The 15,886-nt window shown below is 37.0% G+C and overlaps 1 protein-coding gene across 2 annotated transcripts in view; it reads left to right on the top strand.

The window, feature by feature from the left end:
- Window positions 1-15,455, top strand: part of slc8a4b (solute carrier family 8 member 4b) — a 129,098-nt gene extending 113,643 nt beyond the window's left edge. Inside the window, exons 14-17 of one of the 2 annotated variants that reach the window (XM_044098385.1) lie at window positions 1,381-1,410; window positions 1,875-1,974; window positions 2,899-3,171; window positions 8,086-15,455. In XM_044098385.1, the coding sequence (XP_043954320.1) occupies window positions 1,381-1,410; window positions 1,875-1,974; window positions 2,899-3,171; window positions 8,086-8,465 (783 nt within the window). In that variant the 3' untranslated portion in view covers window positions 8,466-15,455. The remainder of the gene's footprint in view (window positions 1-1,380; window positions 1,411-1,874; window positions 1,975-2,898; window positions 3,172-8,085) is intronic. The other variant, XM_044098386.1, reaches the window with a different exon arrangement.
- The last annotated feature ends 431 nt before the right edge of the window (window positions 15,456-15,886 follow it).

Below are 15,886 nucleotides of genomic sequence, written 5' to 3'. Positions count from 1 at the left end.
TGTAGCTAAAACATTTTGACAGAGCGCTGTGAGCGTCGTGTACCACACAAAATCACTTATTCCTTAACTCACTAGAGGGCGCCGTTTTACACAAAAAGAAAATACAAAGCTTTTTTTTTTAAATCAAATTAAACCCTTTTAAGTTCATAAAATACAGTAATTGGGATTTTTCAGTTACTGTAAATAATTGTAAATTAAATACATCATTAACTGGAGTCTACAAACTCTAAAAAGGTAATTTAGTGAAAGAACAATACATTCAGAGCAGTAGTTAAGCAAAAACTGTGCAAAAATATAAACATAAGATTTGAAAAGAACACTTTGTAAATTTACCTGGAACTCAAGTTGCAGTTTTAGCTTCATCAAGTTCAAATTCTTAAAAAATAAAATACATTAAGCACCTTTTTCTTTGCAATTATTGATTGGTAATCCAAAAAAATAGTCAACATTTGTCATTTGCCACAAATGAGCAAGTGTTTACTAAAGTAACGCTGCATTTTAGGCAATAAAATGTCTTAATTAAAAGATGATTTGTGTGCTTTGATGCATTCTTAACATAAAAAGGCCTTACATGAAAAATCTGAAATGTGCAAATTGAAATTAGCTATTTTACCAAGGAGTGTGAACAAAACTTTTAATCTCTGTAAGTGCAAAGAGACAAACTAAGTTATAGGTGCAGTGAAAGCCCCAATTCAGGGAGGATGAATACAAAGAAACTCCATTTTCAGATTATTTCTCAAAATAGATTGAAAAACTGGTTTTATTTTCCTTCCTATTCAGAAATATGCACCCCTTTGTTTTGCTCTGTGACATAAAATCCCAATTAAAAATTTGATTGTGTGAAAATGTGCTAAAATTATGAGGTATGAATACTTTTTCAAACACTGTAGATGGATGATAGTAAAAGATTGGATTGTTAATCTCATAAATCTCAGCTTGTTGGCATGTAATGGACCATGCAAAGTAATCCTCTCTCCTGAGACGTTATTAGATCAGACCTTCCCAAAGGCTTAAAAACCTTATTCATCTTTTTTCTGCAAGATATCAGACTCTGAAAAGTTGCTGGTCGCTCACTGATCCAGGAAATAAAAACCTGCCAGCTTTCTGCTCAGTTTCATACAAATTTCACCTTTATGGGTGCAATTAGTTCAGAAACGGACCAACGGTTAAATAATCAAAGCATGGATCTTTACAAGTGAGTTGGCTTTTCTTGAAGCAGCTCATTGTCACCGTTTTTCACTGTGTTGTTCTGTTTGCCTCCATTTTGTTTGATTCTAATGTAATAAATCATTTGTGTACTTTCGTTCACTCATTTATTGTGCCTCATTTGTCCATTTCTGTTGTGTGTGTGTGTGTATGTGTGTGTTTATGCATGTGTAGAAAGCAGTAAATACTCTTCTTACTAATAAGGTACTTCTCTCTCATGCATGCAATGCTCGTCCTTGTTGTCTTCCATATTTTCCCTACAAAACACAAAGTGATTAATTCCAGATTTTTGTTACTTGTATAAATAAACATGTTTTACTTTCAATGCTCCCTTAAACACACAGAGTAAATCCTGCAGGATTTGACTGAATCAGGATATTTTACTTTTCCATTTTCCCAGCTGCTGTTATCTTTAAGCCCAGAAGAAAAGCCTGAAGGCATTTTTCTCAATTTCTAGAACATGGCATGTGTTAATTAACACATCTTGCACCTCAACGTCCCATCAGGGTCTAAATATACTTCTGCCACTTGGGTTGTGAATTTCAGGACTTGAAAACAATATTTTTCTCTTTGTGTGTGGCTGCGGGTGAATCAACAACTTGGGGTCGTGTCTTTCTTGCTTTTTGGTGTGTGTGCTCTTGCATGCGTGTTCCTGTGTGTGGATGTAGAATACAGTAGATAAGTTGATCAAGAAGACAAATCTGGCCCTGGTGGTGGGAAGCAGCAGCTGGAGGGAGCAGTTTGTCAGCGCTGTTACTGTAAGCGCAGGTAATACACACCGACTACAGACACGTTCAGTAAATTATTACGAAAAAGCTCATTTATTTTAGGAAGTGAAATACATAATGTAAAGACATTTGGATTAACTTTTAAGATTTTGTCTTTATTACATTTTCTGGTCCAGTTTCATTCAGTAGCTGATTACTGTATGTAGCAGCTACATACAGTAGCTGGTTTTCCTCTGAACATTTAAATTAAGGCTCATCTACCCAGAGGAGCTTCTTACACATTTTGCCTCTGATACAGAAAATTTCTTCCTTAAAGAGAAATTTAACCCCAGATAAATTGTTTTTGGAGAGAAACTGTCTAAATCAGTTCTTAAGCGTACAGAGTTTATTTTAGCAGCTAGTTAGTAGTAGCCTCAAGTATCTACAAGATTAAACTAGATTAAATAGTCCAGACATGACAAAATTTAAGAGCAGTGTTTAAGGCAAACTTATTTTCTTTTGCCAATTTTTATTATTTTATTGCCTTAATTTCAGAAAGATGAATTTTAAGGAGTAATGACAATGAACAATGCTTCTTTTTTTTTTTGCTACTGCTGTATCTGCTAAAGTAGGCTAAATTATGCTACTGTATGCTAGCTTATTTTAGCTTGTTGGAGAGAATGTTGCTGCTAAAATTTCAAGGCCAAAATGAACCAGTTAATTATACCTGAATTCTGAATAAACAGTAGAACTGTGCTCTAAATTCGAGCACCAGGTTAAGCTCAAATAAGGAAATGTAAGTCTAACTACAGCTAGAGTGTTGGTAAAGCAAGCTAAACTAAGCTAATTTCAAAAACTAAAATAATATGGTCAGTGTTACTGAGTAACCTTCAGTTAAAAAGGTTTATTGCCTATAATTTCACTGTTAGAGGAATTTTAGTTCATGTCTGACTTATTTATATTTAATCTCCTGCTTCCCCTGAAGGAGATGATGACGAGGAGGAGAGTGGTGAAGAGCGGCTGCCCTCCTGCTTCGACTACATCATGCACTTCCTCACCGTGTTCTGGAAGGTTCTGTTTGCCTTTGTCCCACCCACGGAGTACTGGAATGGCTGGGCCTGCTTCTTCGTCTCCATTTCACTGATCGGCGTCCTCACCGCCGTCACCGGGGATCTGGCATCGCACTTCGGCTGCACGATAGGACTGAAGGACTCCGTGACAGCCGTGGTGTTCGTGGCTTTGGGGACATCGGTACCAGGTGAGACAGAGCGGCACCGCTGCTTTTGTAACCTCATACATTTTTGTTTTAGTGGCATTAATTAATGAATAACGCTAATTATTCTCAAAATCCCATCTTCCTTAACTTAGTATGTATGCAAAGATCCTTTGGTGCTGGAAGTGCAGAGGTGAAGTTGTACTTTTTGACTATGAAAAATTAATTTGAAACTTGCCAAATCTAAAGGTTTCTTTCTTTTATGGTATTTTCACGCCTGATAGTCCAATACACTCGGTTCGATTGGGGACCAAAGTTGCAACATTTTCAGGTGGTTTGCTTTCACACTGCAGTATGTCAAACGATCCAAACCCTGTAAATCACTAGTTCCCCTCCTCGCCTGTGGAGGCGCTGCATCACCGAAGGAAACTACACAAAAACCTCAGAAGAAGAACTTCATTCTTCACAAAATCTAAACAAAAATGCAGTACCACCAGATTTTGGTTGTTGCAGGATTTTTCTTCTGTGTTTGGCAAAAGTCCACAAGTCATTTCTGCGCTGGCGCTGGACTCTTCCGTTTGTTTCAGCTGTATTTACCCAGAATGCCCTGCACTATAGTCTGCTTCCTGCTTTTGGAGTGTTTGGTCCGCTTAACGTTCACATATATATTCAAGCTGCACCAAAGTTCACTTCAACCAAACCGAGACCGAGGGTTTTAAGTGGACCAGAGTTTGACTAGGCATTCCCACACCCCCAAACGAACCAGACTTTCCAGACAGACAAACTAGAGTTTGATGAAAGCGAACTAAACAGAGTTGGTGTGAATAAACCCTTATCGTCTCAAACAGAAAGAATAAGTAAATTCAGTAAAATAAGGAAGAACTTGACCAGTTGTATGTTCTAGGTCTAAAAAAAAATAAATCACAACGGTAATTTTCTATTGTTACTTCAGACTGGCGATCAAAAATGTTACTACTTTAGGGTATTTAATTAATAGAAACTGTATTATGTATAAATATAACTCTAGGCCTACTATTTGGAGAAACTGGAGGCATAACACAACAGTAAGGTTAAAAATAGATTTGTGACATTTTGTTCAGCGTTTCTCCTTCTCACTTAGCCTTGTTGCATTGGATTTAAAAAGACAACGATGAGTTTTGTGTTTCTTCCAAAGTTTATCTGAGGCAGACACTCCAAATGAAAGAAGTGTCTGTTGTTCCAGCTGCCCGAACAGGGAGGCTGAAAATCCAATCTGAGTTTTGAAAAGCAGACTCCATCTCAGCCTTCAGCCGGAGCCAGTCTCCACCCGGAGGGGACTGCTCGTCCCCAGGCTTTAATTCAATTCCCTACCTCATTGCTCTCGCCAGCGAGTTTATTGTTGCTCCGCCGTATGAGTTATAGAAATAGCTCAAGCGCTGCTCTTCCAGGTGGCAGCTTTGATGGCGTGCAAGGGAGGTTTCTGAGAAGTCATATCCAAGTGAGCTGCTTCGACAGCCGTGCTGGGACTGGAGACGTAAACATGGATTTGCATCTTTTCTCACAAAAAAACCCCAAACAAACAGTAATGGTGATTCATTTACACCCTAAATCTCCTTTATTCTGCTTTTGCTTACATGCAGAATCACTCTTGCATAGTGAGTCTTTCCCTCCCTTCAGTTCTTGCCCTGATGCCCCATCTGGAGCAGTTTGTTATTGTGACATGCTTTCTCCTGTCTCCTTCCTTTCCCTTTATTGGATGTTGTGTATCTGCTATTGGTTCATCCATCATTTTGACCTGTGGGCTGCAGAACTCTGCTTGGAAAAAGGTGATTATAGCTTCCAGTGGGAGAGTTTGCTGCCGTGCTCAGGGTCGTAATCTTCATCGACACTCATCTTCTCTCAACGTTTCTAGCCCTGAACTCTTCATAAAGCATTATTACACTGGATCTTTATTACGCTCAGCAATTATGAGGACCATTTACTGTAAATTTTCCAATTCGGGGAATGATGGAGCAGTTTTGGATCAGAACGTGGTTGGAGAGCGTTATTGAGCTCATTTGTAACCATTTGAGTTGTTCGGTACTGGAGCATCAGCACTTTAAAACTGGAACGTTTTGTTCTTATTAGAGGTCCAGGAAAAGTTAATAAATAAGAGAAGAAGAGATTCCTGGACCTGGGAATTCTGAATTCATTCAGAAATCAATTTTAATCTGCTCAATGTTTTTGCAAATTTATATTTCTTTAATATTTTTAAGAAAAATTAAGAAAAACCGAGGCAACTAAGCTAATCTAAAAGTAGTAATTTAACCTACTGAATTTTAAGCATAAACCTATTATACCATATTTTAACTATAAGCTGATTAAATTTGATAAAGTATAGAACATTGTAGAATAGATTTAAATAAATATTGTTGTCAGTTACATAATTTGTATAGTTTAAACAGAAAAAATTGTTTCTGAATCAAATCGTGACCCTAAAAATCAGAATCAAATTACTACGCAAAAAGATTTGTATTTCTATTTTCTTTTGTGATCAAAGTAATAATTATTGATTATTGTGACCATTAATTGAGTAGTCAGATAAAATAAATGTGCATTCTGAAGATTTTTCAATGATCTACTTTGTAAAAATGAAAAAGTGGAATTTGGTAAAAAAAAAAAAAAAACAGACTTTGGGAAATAATAAAATGGATAAAGTTCAACTAAATTACCTTTCAAGAGATAAAAACGGTGCATATCAATATATAAACTAAGCTTTTAAATGGATCCCCACATTAGTTCATAATTCACTCTGTGAAAATAATTTTTCATATATCCAGGACAAGATTTAATTACATGATAATTTGTTGGCGCTGGAGTTCAGTTCATATTTCAAACAGATAAATGAACTACGACACCATTACTATGTTGATTCATCGTCTATCAAACGCAGCAGCAGCTTTCACTGCGATAAATGATTTTTAACGCGTGAGATCCTGGAAGCCACCATTATCTGACGGAAGTGAACGATTCCTCTTCTTCGATAAAGTCTGAGTGAACTCCGTCTGTTTTGGGACCAGTTTCGCTCTGTAATTTAAATCTGTCCCACCCGAGTGTCAAAGCGCACAGAGATTTCACCAAAAGGATTACAATTCACTCACTCTGGAGGGTGGTTTTCATGCTGGGATATGAATTTCAATTAATCTCGCTGACATTTAAATGAGAAGCGAGACTCATCGCAGCAGCCAGACTCTGAATGGGAATAAGCCGATGTGGTCCTGCAGTGACTGGCTGCTGTTTCCCTGGTGCTTCCTGCCAGCCGGGCTGCAAACCCTCAGCTTCTGACAGAATTTCAATCTGATGGAAAAGCTTTCTTCTACCCACTTCCACCCCTTTCAAAGTATGTATAAGTTTGTTTTTGCACAGGATGGCATCGGAAGACAAATATGGAATGCAGTAAACATTACTGGGCACATTTTGACCAAAGAACCAGAAACCCAAAAGTGATTTCTTGGTCATTTGGGACAAAGATTATTCATACCAAGTTTAACAACCAGAAGTAAGAAGTCCAGATCTGAATCCGATGGAAAATATCAGATTAAGGTGATCCAAACAGTGAGTGAAGGTAAACACAAATCGTAGACTCTGATGGCTGATGGGTTTGTCGACGATGGCTCAGTATTTGTGGTTGGTTCTTTACAACCAGCTTTACTTAAAATCCAACATTTAGATATTACAAAATAAAAGCACCTGATTTCCATGAACTCCATCCAGGGTTGGTATTTCTGTCCTATTGATCTTCAAACTGTTCACTCTGTGCTTTGTGGAGTGATACCATTTCAATCATAGGACATCAACTTAAACATATCCATCAATGGACGCATCATATAGTAAGTTATGTAAAATCTGACTTTCTAGATGTTTAAATTGATGTTCAGATGTTTTCTGACTAAATAAAATCCTCTTTGGAGGTGAAAACCAACTACTCATCAATAAGATTATAGTTTTGGCTTTAAGATCAACCCTCAGGATCAAATTATGTTTTCTGCGTGATAGTTGATCGTAGAGCTACTTTACCTAATTACAACTCTTTGACAAATCTCTTTTTCTCCTTCAGCTCTAATGAGCTCACTTGTTAAATTAATAGTCCCAAACATGCCGAGACATTTATGGTTATGTAAATGTAATCCTATAAAAACTGCAGGGTTGCTGCATCACTCTGCTGTTTGACTGGTTGCACAACATACAGTCCTCAAAGCAGCCCTCACTCTGTCCTAAACAAACTGCTCACAAGTCTGCATTGTTGAGTTTATCGAGATTTATTTAACATAAACTCATCTCAACTTAGTTCACATTCAATAGATCTACTGGTTGGAAACTTGGTGCTTATTTTTTACCTTCATAAATATTTTTGTGAAGGTAAAGATGATCTATTTTACCAATCAGAAGCACTTGTGTAGTTTAGTCAAATATACATACAATCAACAGATTAATGGTACAAGTATAAAACTCACTAAACTCAAGCAATGCAGGATGTCAAACCCATTTCTATTTCGGGTCATAATTTCCATTGTGATAATTATATTTTTTGAAAGGCGATTTTGTTTGAAGGCTTAATAATCCATTTTATTGATGGTTTTGGTTGTGATTTTATTTATTATTATTTTTGTGTTTTATTTTTGATATTTAAAATGCATTTCATTTTCAATGTGGTGTGTTTCATACAGAATTAAAGTCTATTGGTCTTTGAAAAGGTGAATTTGCATTATTACTTGAAGATGGTTTCAAAACAACAATATTATTGTTTATTGAAATAATCTCTGAGACAATTTATTTATTAAATTTGTAATCATGGCAGGCCAAATCTTGACACTGAACGTTTGGTCTATTCTGGGGATTTAATTTATATTTTCCCATTTTTGTTTGCATTTTACATCTTCAAATAATTTTCTATAGGCTGCCAACTTAATTTTTTTTTTTTTTTTTTTGCTGTTTTCTCAGATACTTTTGCCAGTAAGGTTGCAGCCATCCAGGACCAGTACGCCGACGCCTCCATTGGCAACGTGACTGGCTCCAACGCCGTCAATGTCTTCCTGGGTATTGGTGTGGCGTGGACCATTGCCGCCATCGCCTGGCGCTCTAAGGGCAAGCCTTTCAAGGTGGACCCAGGAAACCTGGCCTTCTCCGTCACCCTCTTCACCATCCTGGCTGTGGTGTGCGTGTTGATGCTTCTCTACCGCCGCCGGCCCACGGTGGCTGGAGGCGAGCTGGGCGGGCCGCGGACTTGCAAGTTGCTAACGTCGCTGCTGTTCGTCTCTCTGTGGCTAATTTACATCCTGCTGGCTTCGATGGAGGCCTACTGCCATATACAGGTGTTTTAGAAAGAGACCTTACTGGTGTGGAGAAGGTGGGAAACCTTAAGACTTTGTCTGAAAATGGATTTCATGTCTCCCAATTACGTTTTTTCCCTAAATAAAATGAGTGTACACCCTCATGAGAACCAACAACTCCCCCAACAATGTTGAGACTAATTATTTTCATCTTTGAAAGAAGCTCTTTGAACCATAAAGGCCCTCCAGTGTATCAAGGAAAACCTTGAAACAGTGTTATCATCAGAGGACTGCTGTTGTTTCACTATAAAGCCAAACCAGCTGCAGAGAAGATAATCAGCTGAGCTTGGAAGAAAAAAAAAAAGCAGAGCTGAGAGGAAGGACGAAGGTCAGCGATAAAGCTACAACAGTCAACAACAAAGGCAGAGAGAAGAGCAGCCGAATGACAAATGACGGAGAAAAAGGTTAGAGGATTTAAACTGAGCTGCAGGAAACCTCTGTCGTTACAACTCCATGAAAAAGGAATACCCATTGAAATTATTTTACATTTTCTCACATTACAACCTCAAACTTTAACACTTTTTATGTAGATTATATGCAATAGACCCACTAAAAGTTAAGTTTTGTATAGAAGTTAAATCACACTAGCACTCTAAGTCACTGATTAACGTCTGAAGGAAATTCTAATGACATTTATTTATTTACAGGGTATTCAAGTCAATGGGGTAATGTGCATAACATGCTTTTCAGATTTTATTGTGCAATATATTTTAAATCCATGTATTCTTCTAGTTCATCTCTTTTATTATTTTGTAAAATCCCACTGAAGTTTACAGTTGTAGTGCGACAAAATGGAACAAAGTTCACGAGGTATGAATACCGTTGAAAGGCTCTGTGCTGTAGAGGAGCAGTGGATCATCACCCTTCAACTCCACTTTGACTTCTAACTTATCGCCTTTTTGCTCTCAATACACTCAAAATGACGGGCCCTCAGGAGATCCTGCACTAAAACTTGCCGGCGAGACAATAAATTAACCCTCTTCTTCGTCTTATTTAAGGATACACTGTGCAAAAACAGTCTCATTATACAAACCTTCCTGTCCTGATTGTTCCCTGCCTGCCTTACGTTCCCCATCCTCGCTTTACGTGTCCAAAAAGAAAACTCGACGTTGTGACAAGTTGCCACCATCAAACCCTCTTTTTAAACCCTCCCCATGTCCCCTGTTCCTTATCCCAAAACACATTTTCTACTCTTTTCAATGGCGTCACGTGTTGATGTTATCGTGGAATTGTAAAAACAACAACAGCAACAACAACAACAAATCTACAAAAACAGAGCGACAGAAGAAAGACGTCAAGATGTGAATAAATGCAGAGTGGAATAAAAACCGAGCTGATCAGGATGTAAAAAAGTACTGAGAGCTACACATTGTTATGTAAAATGTTTACACTTTGAAAAACAACAAATCGAACAATAGCCAATAGGGGACTTCCGTACACCTGAAGGACCAATCAGAATGAAGGATCTGATTGACTGTGATCATGATGACAACTGTGAAGGAAACGGTGTAGAAAAATCTAAACTACAACCATAACCAGTGTTTCTATTTGTACATGATATTATCAGAAACCTGTGTCGATGTGTGTGGGACATGACTGGTATTTTATTTATGTGAAGCCTCCATCTTTGTAGGAACAAGTTTGAGAAAGTTAAAGGGAAAAATACAAGGCAGCTGAAGAATCACGTGTCTGTTCTGCATCACGGGGCGTTTCTTTGTACCAAACTATAACAAATTGTCACAAATCACTAACAACCTTTTTAAGCTGTGCAGATTTACTTTTTAAACTCCCCGATGTGCTGGCAGCTGTGGTGAGTACAACACTGCAATTAAATGTGCAAAGTGATCTGCTGTGTTTTTATGGGTGAATCTGTTTGTTTAGCTTTTGTGAAATTGTTTTAAGCCACATTTCATGTCAAATTAATTGTTCCGACATCCCCGTCTGTCTGGAAAAAAAGTGTTGAAGCGCAGATTTTAGATCGTCTCTTGCCCGGAAGCGTGTCTGGAACTGAACAGATGGGACGGCATATGGTTGGTCGACGAGGATTATTAATATATTCATCCCCTTTGTTAAATCACGTTACGGACAGAAAAAAAACAACAACGCAGTAATCAAGCTTCTTTCCTACCAACTGAGGATCATGCTGCCTGCAGACTTCAATGAAATAAACTTTGAAACCACCTAAAACAGGTTTGCAACGCTGATGAGAACCAGCAAAACTTTGAAAAGACCAGCAAGAACAACGTTCAGCAAGTATTACAACACATTTCCTTTAATTTAACCATTTTTTGGCAGCAATGAAGGCAGAAACACAGCAAATTATTCCCAAGATAAAGGTCGGAATAGAGTAAGAGGAACTGCGTAACTTCAATTTAAGGCTATGCATATAGTAGTTGTAAGAGAAGTTAGGCATCAGCAATGAAAAATTCTCTGCCTCATTTGGCTCAGACACGGAGGAAAATGTTGCTGCTACAGTTAATTGTCTGTAAAACAAATCATTTTCTTACCAGATAAGATATGTACTTCCTACAACCAGTGAAATACTCCAGAAAACCTAACATTTGTTTTGTTGGACAGTCTTTGTCATCTTCTTTCAGAAACTATATTTTGAGTTGATCAGGAAAACAAAATATATTGTTGTTTTTGTCTCAGAAACAGCAGGTGCAATTTTAGTTGACAGGAATGTTATTACTTTCTAGAAACATCGATGGTGTCCTTCTCTTCCAGTAAATCCCAGTTCAATCCAAGGTGAACTGGGGAGGATGTTTTTAGCAGAGTGAAATAACTGAGTGACAAAAGAAAAAAAGACAAGATGTCCGAGTGTGATCAGTATAAAGATTTTGCCCCCAGCAGGCATCAGGGTGTCCAACGTGTGCCATAGGGACCTTTTGCTGTCCCAGGATTAAATTTGTGAATTGCAAATGAAGAATTCAAATTTTCCAATTAAGTAAATGTTATTACTGACAAATTTAAATTATGCTACAATGGAAAACATTTGGTAAAAGTGTTCACCTTTTAATAATAACCACTCTCTTTAATTTGATAGACGAGAACACACAGTAACGTTTACTCTAGCAGACTGGAACCCAAATCTGATTTTCACTCATTTGTTGAATTTGGCTGAATTGAGCAATTGAGGCCCCCAAGAGCACAAAAGCCAGCATGATAATGTATGTATAATGAAAATAACATTGAATTATGCAAACTAAAGGCTACTCCACATGGAAAATGATTTTTATATTATTTTTATAGTTGTTACACAAATAATAGATTAATCTCTTCCTGCTGTTGCCACGATTGGGGAAATATAAGATATGAAACTTTCTTAGTGTGTTATTTTCAAAGAGTTAAAATGATGTGGCACACTTAAATACCAATAGCCATAATAACATCGGCACAATGTAAGCTAGTTACAAATGATGTTAATGCTAGTCCATGTATTACAGAGTAGCTTAGGAAGAATATAATCATCTGGGGTTAACTAGATTCAAATAAAACCTGTTTGGACCCCAAAAAGGCATTGGCCAGCCCCGTCTTTAGTCTTGTTTGTAGCACTGCTTGTTAGCTTGTTTGTGTTTTTAAAACATGACTTGCTGATTGGCTGCTAGGCTAGCAGTCTGGCCAGACTCTTTTTCTCAATGACTTGAGCTTCTGTAACCGGTTAAAGAAAGAGCAGGCAGCAGGATAATAATGCTGCTGACGCCACGGGGTAAACAAGCAGGCTGAATTAGAGAACCTGGCTCTTTAAAGGTTGGTAATCTTCGCTGGAGGACGGCTGCATGTTGGAAAGTGCAAAAATGTAATATGCAATATTTCTGTCCTGCCTGTTGCTTAGCTACACCGAGTCTCCGGGACTCTAGCGCTGCGTCGTCGTTCTCTTTCATTATCTGTGTTTTCTGTTCCTCTATCGAACATTACCGTGTCATTTCTCATTCAGTTATTCTCTCTGTGAAGCACACGTGTGTGTTGGAGGTTTCTTGTCTGTGTGAGCTGGTGTTGTAATCTCCTTACCAGGACTTGCCCTGTGTCTTTGGCAAACATCCCCAACACGAGATTAATGAATCCGAATGCCAGCCTGACCCACAGGGGGAGAAAAAAAAGGTAATAAACTGGATTATCTGTATATGTGTGTGTGTGTGTGTGTGTGTGTGTGTGTACCTGCCAAGTAATATTAGATTTGTAATTAATTCAAAACTGAGAATAGACCTTGGCAGGAGGGTTGAAAGTGTCAGTTTTTGTTTCCCACTGAGGTCGCCGTCTCTTCGTTCCCTGACCGGCTGACGGTGGCCGTCGTCGTGTTTACGTACGTTCATAAAACACCGTCACAGGCAGACCATATGCAGACAGCTAAAACATCAAATCGCCAAAGAAAACGCTGAAATTTGTTTAAAAAACTGAAATAATCAGAGAAACAGTTTACAAAATGGATGAAATGTTTCATTAATATGGTTCAAAGTTTTCTGGCATTGTAATGAGATCCCAGAAAAAGTGCCGGTGTAACAGGAGTGCTCAACTGTAAAGAGTACTGAGAAAAGGAATGGTAGCCCCTCCACAGGTTGCTGCACACTGCCAGTCAGCCGGCTTAAAGAGGACTACAACACTCTCCCTTTGCTTTGAAAACAGAAAAATTCAGCTGTTTGGAAGTATCTTGTATGACAAAAAAACAAATCAGTCGTTTTCTGGAAACTGTAGGAGCTCCAACCATCACTCTTGTTAAATTAGCACCATTTCTAAAACAGTTAAACAGCCACTGGGAGTCTGGTTCACTGGACTCAAAGTCTTAGAAATGTCCCTGTTAACCCTGGTTGATGACTCAAATTATTTCATTTCACATTAGTTCATGAATTGTTTTGGTTCTTGACATCTTTTGACCTACTTCATGTTATGAGGTTTTGAAATGTTTTAGACATTTCAGATCTGGGTTTGGCCAGTAAAAATCATGGTGAATTCATGACTCAACAACTGAAATTGTGACTGAAATTACTTTTGAACAGAAGACTGGCTGTGTATTCTGGGGGATGTTTTGTGTTTACTCTGGTTATCTTTGTCTCATCCAAATGTTCAAAAAACGACTACTAATTGTAAAGTTTTTTTCTCTATTTTTGGCCAAGACTACCAGCAAAAAGAATAAAAATGACAGAAAATAGATATAAATAAATATAGTTATACATTTGACTTTTTATTTAAATAATACTAAACCCTCATTTTTTCACACTATTATACCATGACAATTTTATATCAGCTTACATCTAACTAGTTGGGTCTATAACCAGGTGGCCACAACTTCTCAAATCTATAACTTTTGTTCTGAAAATGACTTTTCTTACTAACCTAAGTTATAGCTTGTGTAATTTTGAATAAGAGTATCAATGACCTTTTTTTAATATTTACAGTGCACTATAAAAACCACTTAGGCTGAACCTTTTGCCTTTTCACGCAGCTCTGTTCAACAACAAAAGTGAATATTAGAAGGAAATGTTATTCATTTTCAATAAGCTTAAACCAAGATTTTTGTAGAAAGAAACAATAGCTCTCTACTTGTCCAGTGTACATATTTTGTAATCCTTTGCTTCTTTTCTAGAAGAAAAAAAGAAAGTTATCCAAATGAGTATCGTCTTTAAGTATTCATTGGCGGTTTTTATGCGTAAAGCAGCCATGTTGGATTTAGAAACCAGAATGGTTGACTTCTGGGGGCAAAATTGTCAATTTCTAACTGGGAAATCTATATTCTGGTTTCACATTGTATTTGCAGTCCACCATGTATCTGAAGGCCTAATGAGCTCTGTGTTTGTGTGTGATGAGAGGAATGTGTTAAATCAGGTTGGAGGCGAGAGGATTATTGTGCTACAGAATGATCATATGGAAAAACCTGGATGGTTAACGAAGGAAGCTGCTGTTATTATTACATTCTCTTTTTCCAGAGTTTGCATATTTCCATAAAAATTATTTTCAGAATATTAAGAATCCAGATGAGACCAAGCAAAGCAACATTACATTCTTAATTATACACAAATATATAAAAAAATGTTTTAATTGGAAAATTTGCATCACTTTATCAGTTTTTTTAGATTTTTCTTCTTTTTTTTGCTATGTCTGTTTAAATACTTATTACGCTGAATTCTGTTATTAGATTGGTTGTTTACCAGAAAATACCTAAAAGTACCACCTCTTGATGACGAACATTGGAGTGACGCATGTTTAAAAGATGAATTTTACAGGGATATTGGTTGGACATCTATTTATTCTTTGTTGTATTAGACACCTTTTCTATATTTATTTATTTTTTAATCACCATTAGTTTTCCTTTGTCATATTTTTGATCATTAAAATTCTATTTAAGGCGACTCAAGTGAATTCATATTTGAATATTTTATATCTAAAAGTTGTACGAGTGATGCTGAACAAATTCAAACAATTACTGTAATTTTTGTGGTTTCTATCTTTAAAAAGCATCAACATTTTTATATTTTATTGGATTATTTTCTCCTTTAACCACTCCTCCTTTCCAAGTATTTATATTTTTGTCACTATATACTCATGTTTATGGACTCACAAAGTGCTTTATCAGTTTTTGGTATTTCTTGTTGTTCATTTTAGGATCCTATTGTTTTGTTACATTTATTTTTGTTTTGTGTTGTTTCTGATTGTTTTGCAAGAGAAAAGACTCTCAGAGAGAAAAACACCAACTTAGCTTAGTAAAATAATATAATAACTGTGCTTTTATCCTTTTGTTTTGGGTTTGTATGAGTGTGGATGTGTGGATTCATTCATATTTCTCCCTCCCTGTGTGTGTCGATGCATGAATCACGCTCATTCTGACTACAGTGTTGAAGTTGGAGATGTTGTAGTAAAAAGTAAAGTATTTTTAAATGCTGAAAATGACTAGATATGAACAATGATATAGATGTTTACAAAGACCAAACTTTTCTTTCTTTTCTTTATTTTTCTTAAAAGTTAAATAAAATATGACTGGCAAAAGCATGTCTGGTTCTTTTCCTTTGGTGGTAAAACATCTAGAATAATTCAACTTTCAGTCAACTTACGCCACAATTTTATCCCAACATAACTGTATTTTATATCAACATTAACCAATTGACATTTTTGATAAATTACACCAATAAGTACTAACAAAAATGCTTAGATGTAATATTTAATGAAAAAATATTTACCAGAGACGTTACAAACAGGACCAGATAAGTAATCCTAGGGGCCCCGGATCCTGAAGCCGACAGGCCCCTCTCACAACCACAGCACCCACTCCAAAGCAAGTGAAAAAGTGTTTACACTCCTTACATTTTTCTGTAAATTGTGTTGTACACAATATGTGCTGTACAAATAAATTTGTTTTGGCTAAAGTTATTGACACCCAACAAACAAACAGGCGTTTCCAGACAGACTTAACACAAGTTTGT

Source organism: Gambusia affinis, linkage group LG18, assembly GCF_019740435.1.
Source record: "Gambusia affinis linkage group LG18, SWU_Gaff_1.0, whole genome shotgun sequence".
Classification (NCBI taxonomy): domain Eukaryota; kingdom Metazoa; phylum Chordata; class Actinopteri; order Cyprinodontiformes; family Poeciliidae; genus Gambusia; species Gambusia affinis.
Note: the sequence above shows the minus strand (reverse complement) of the source record. Positions and strands in the feature narration are given on the sequence as shown.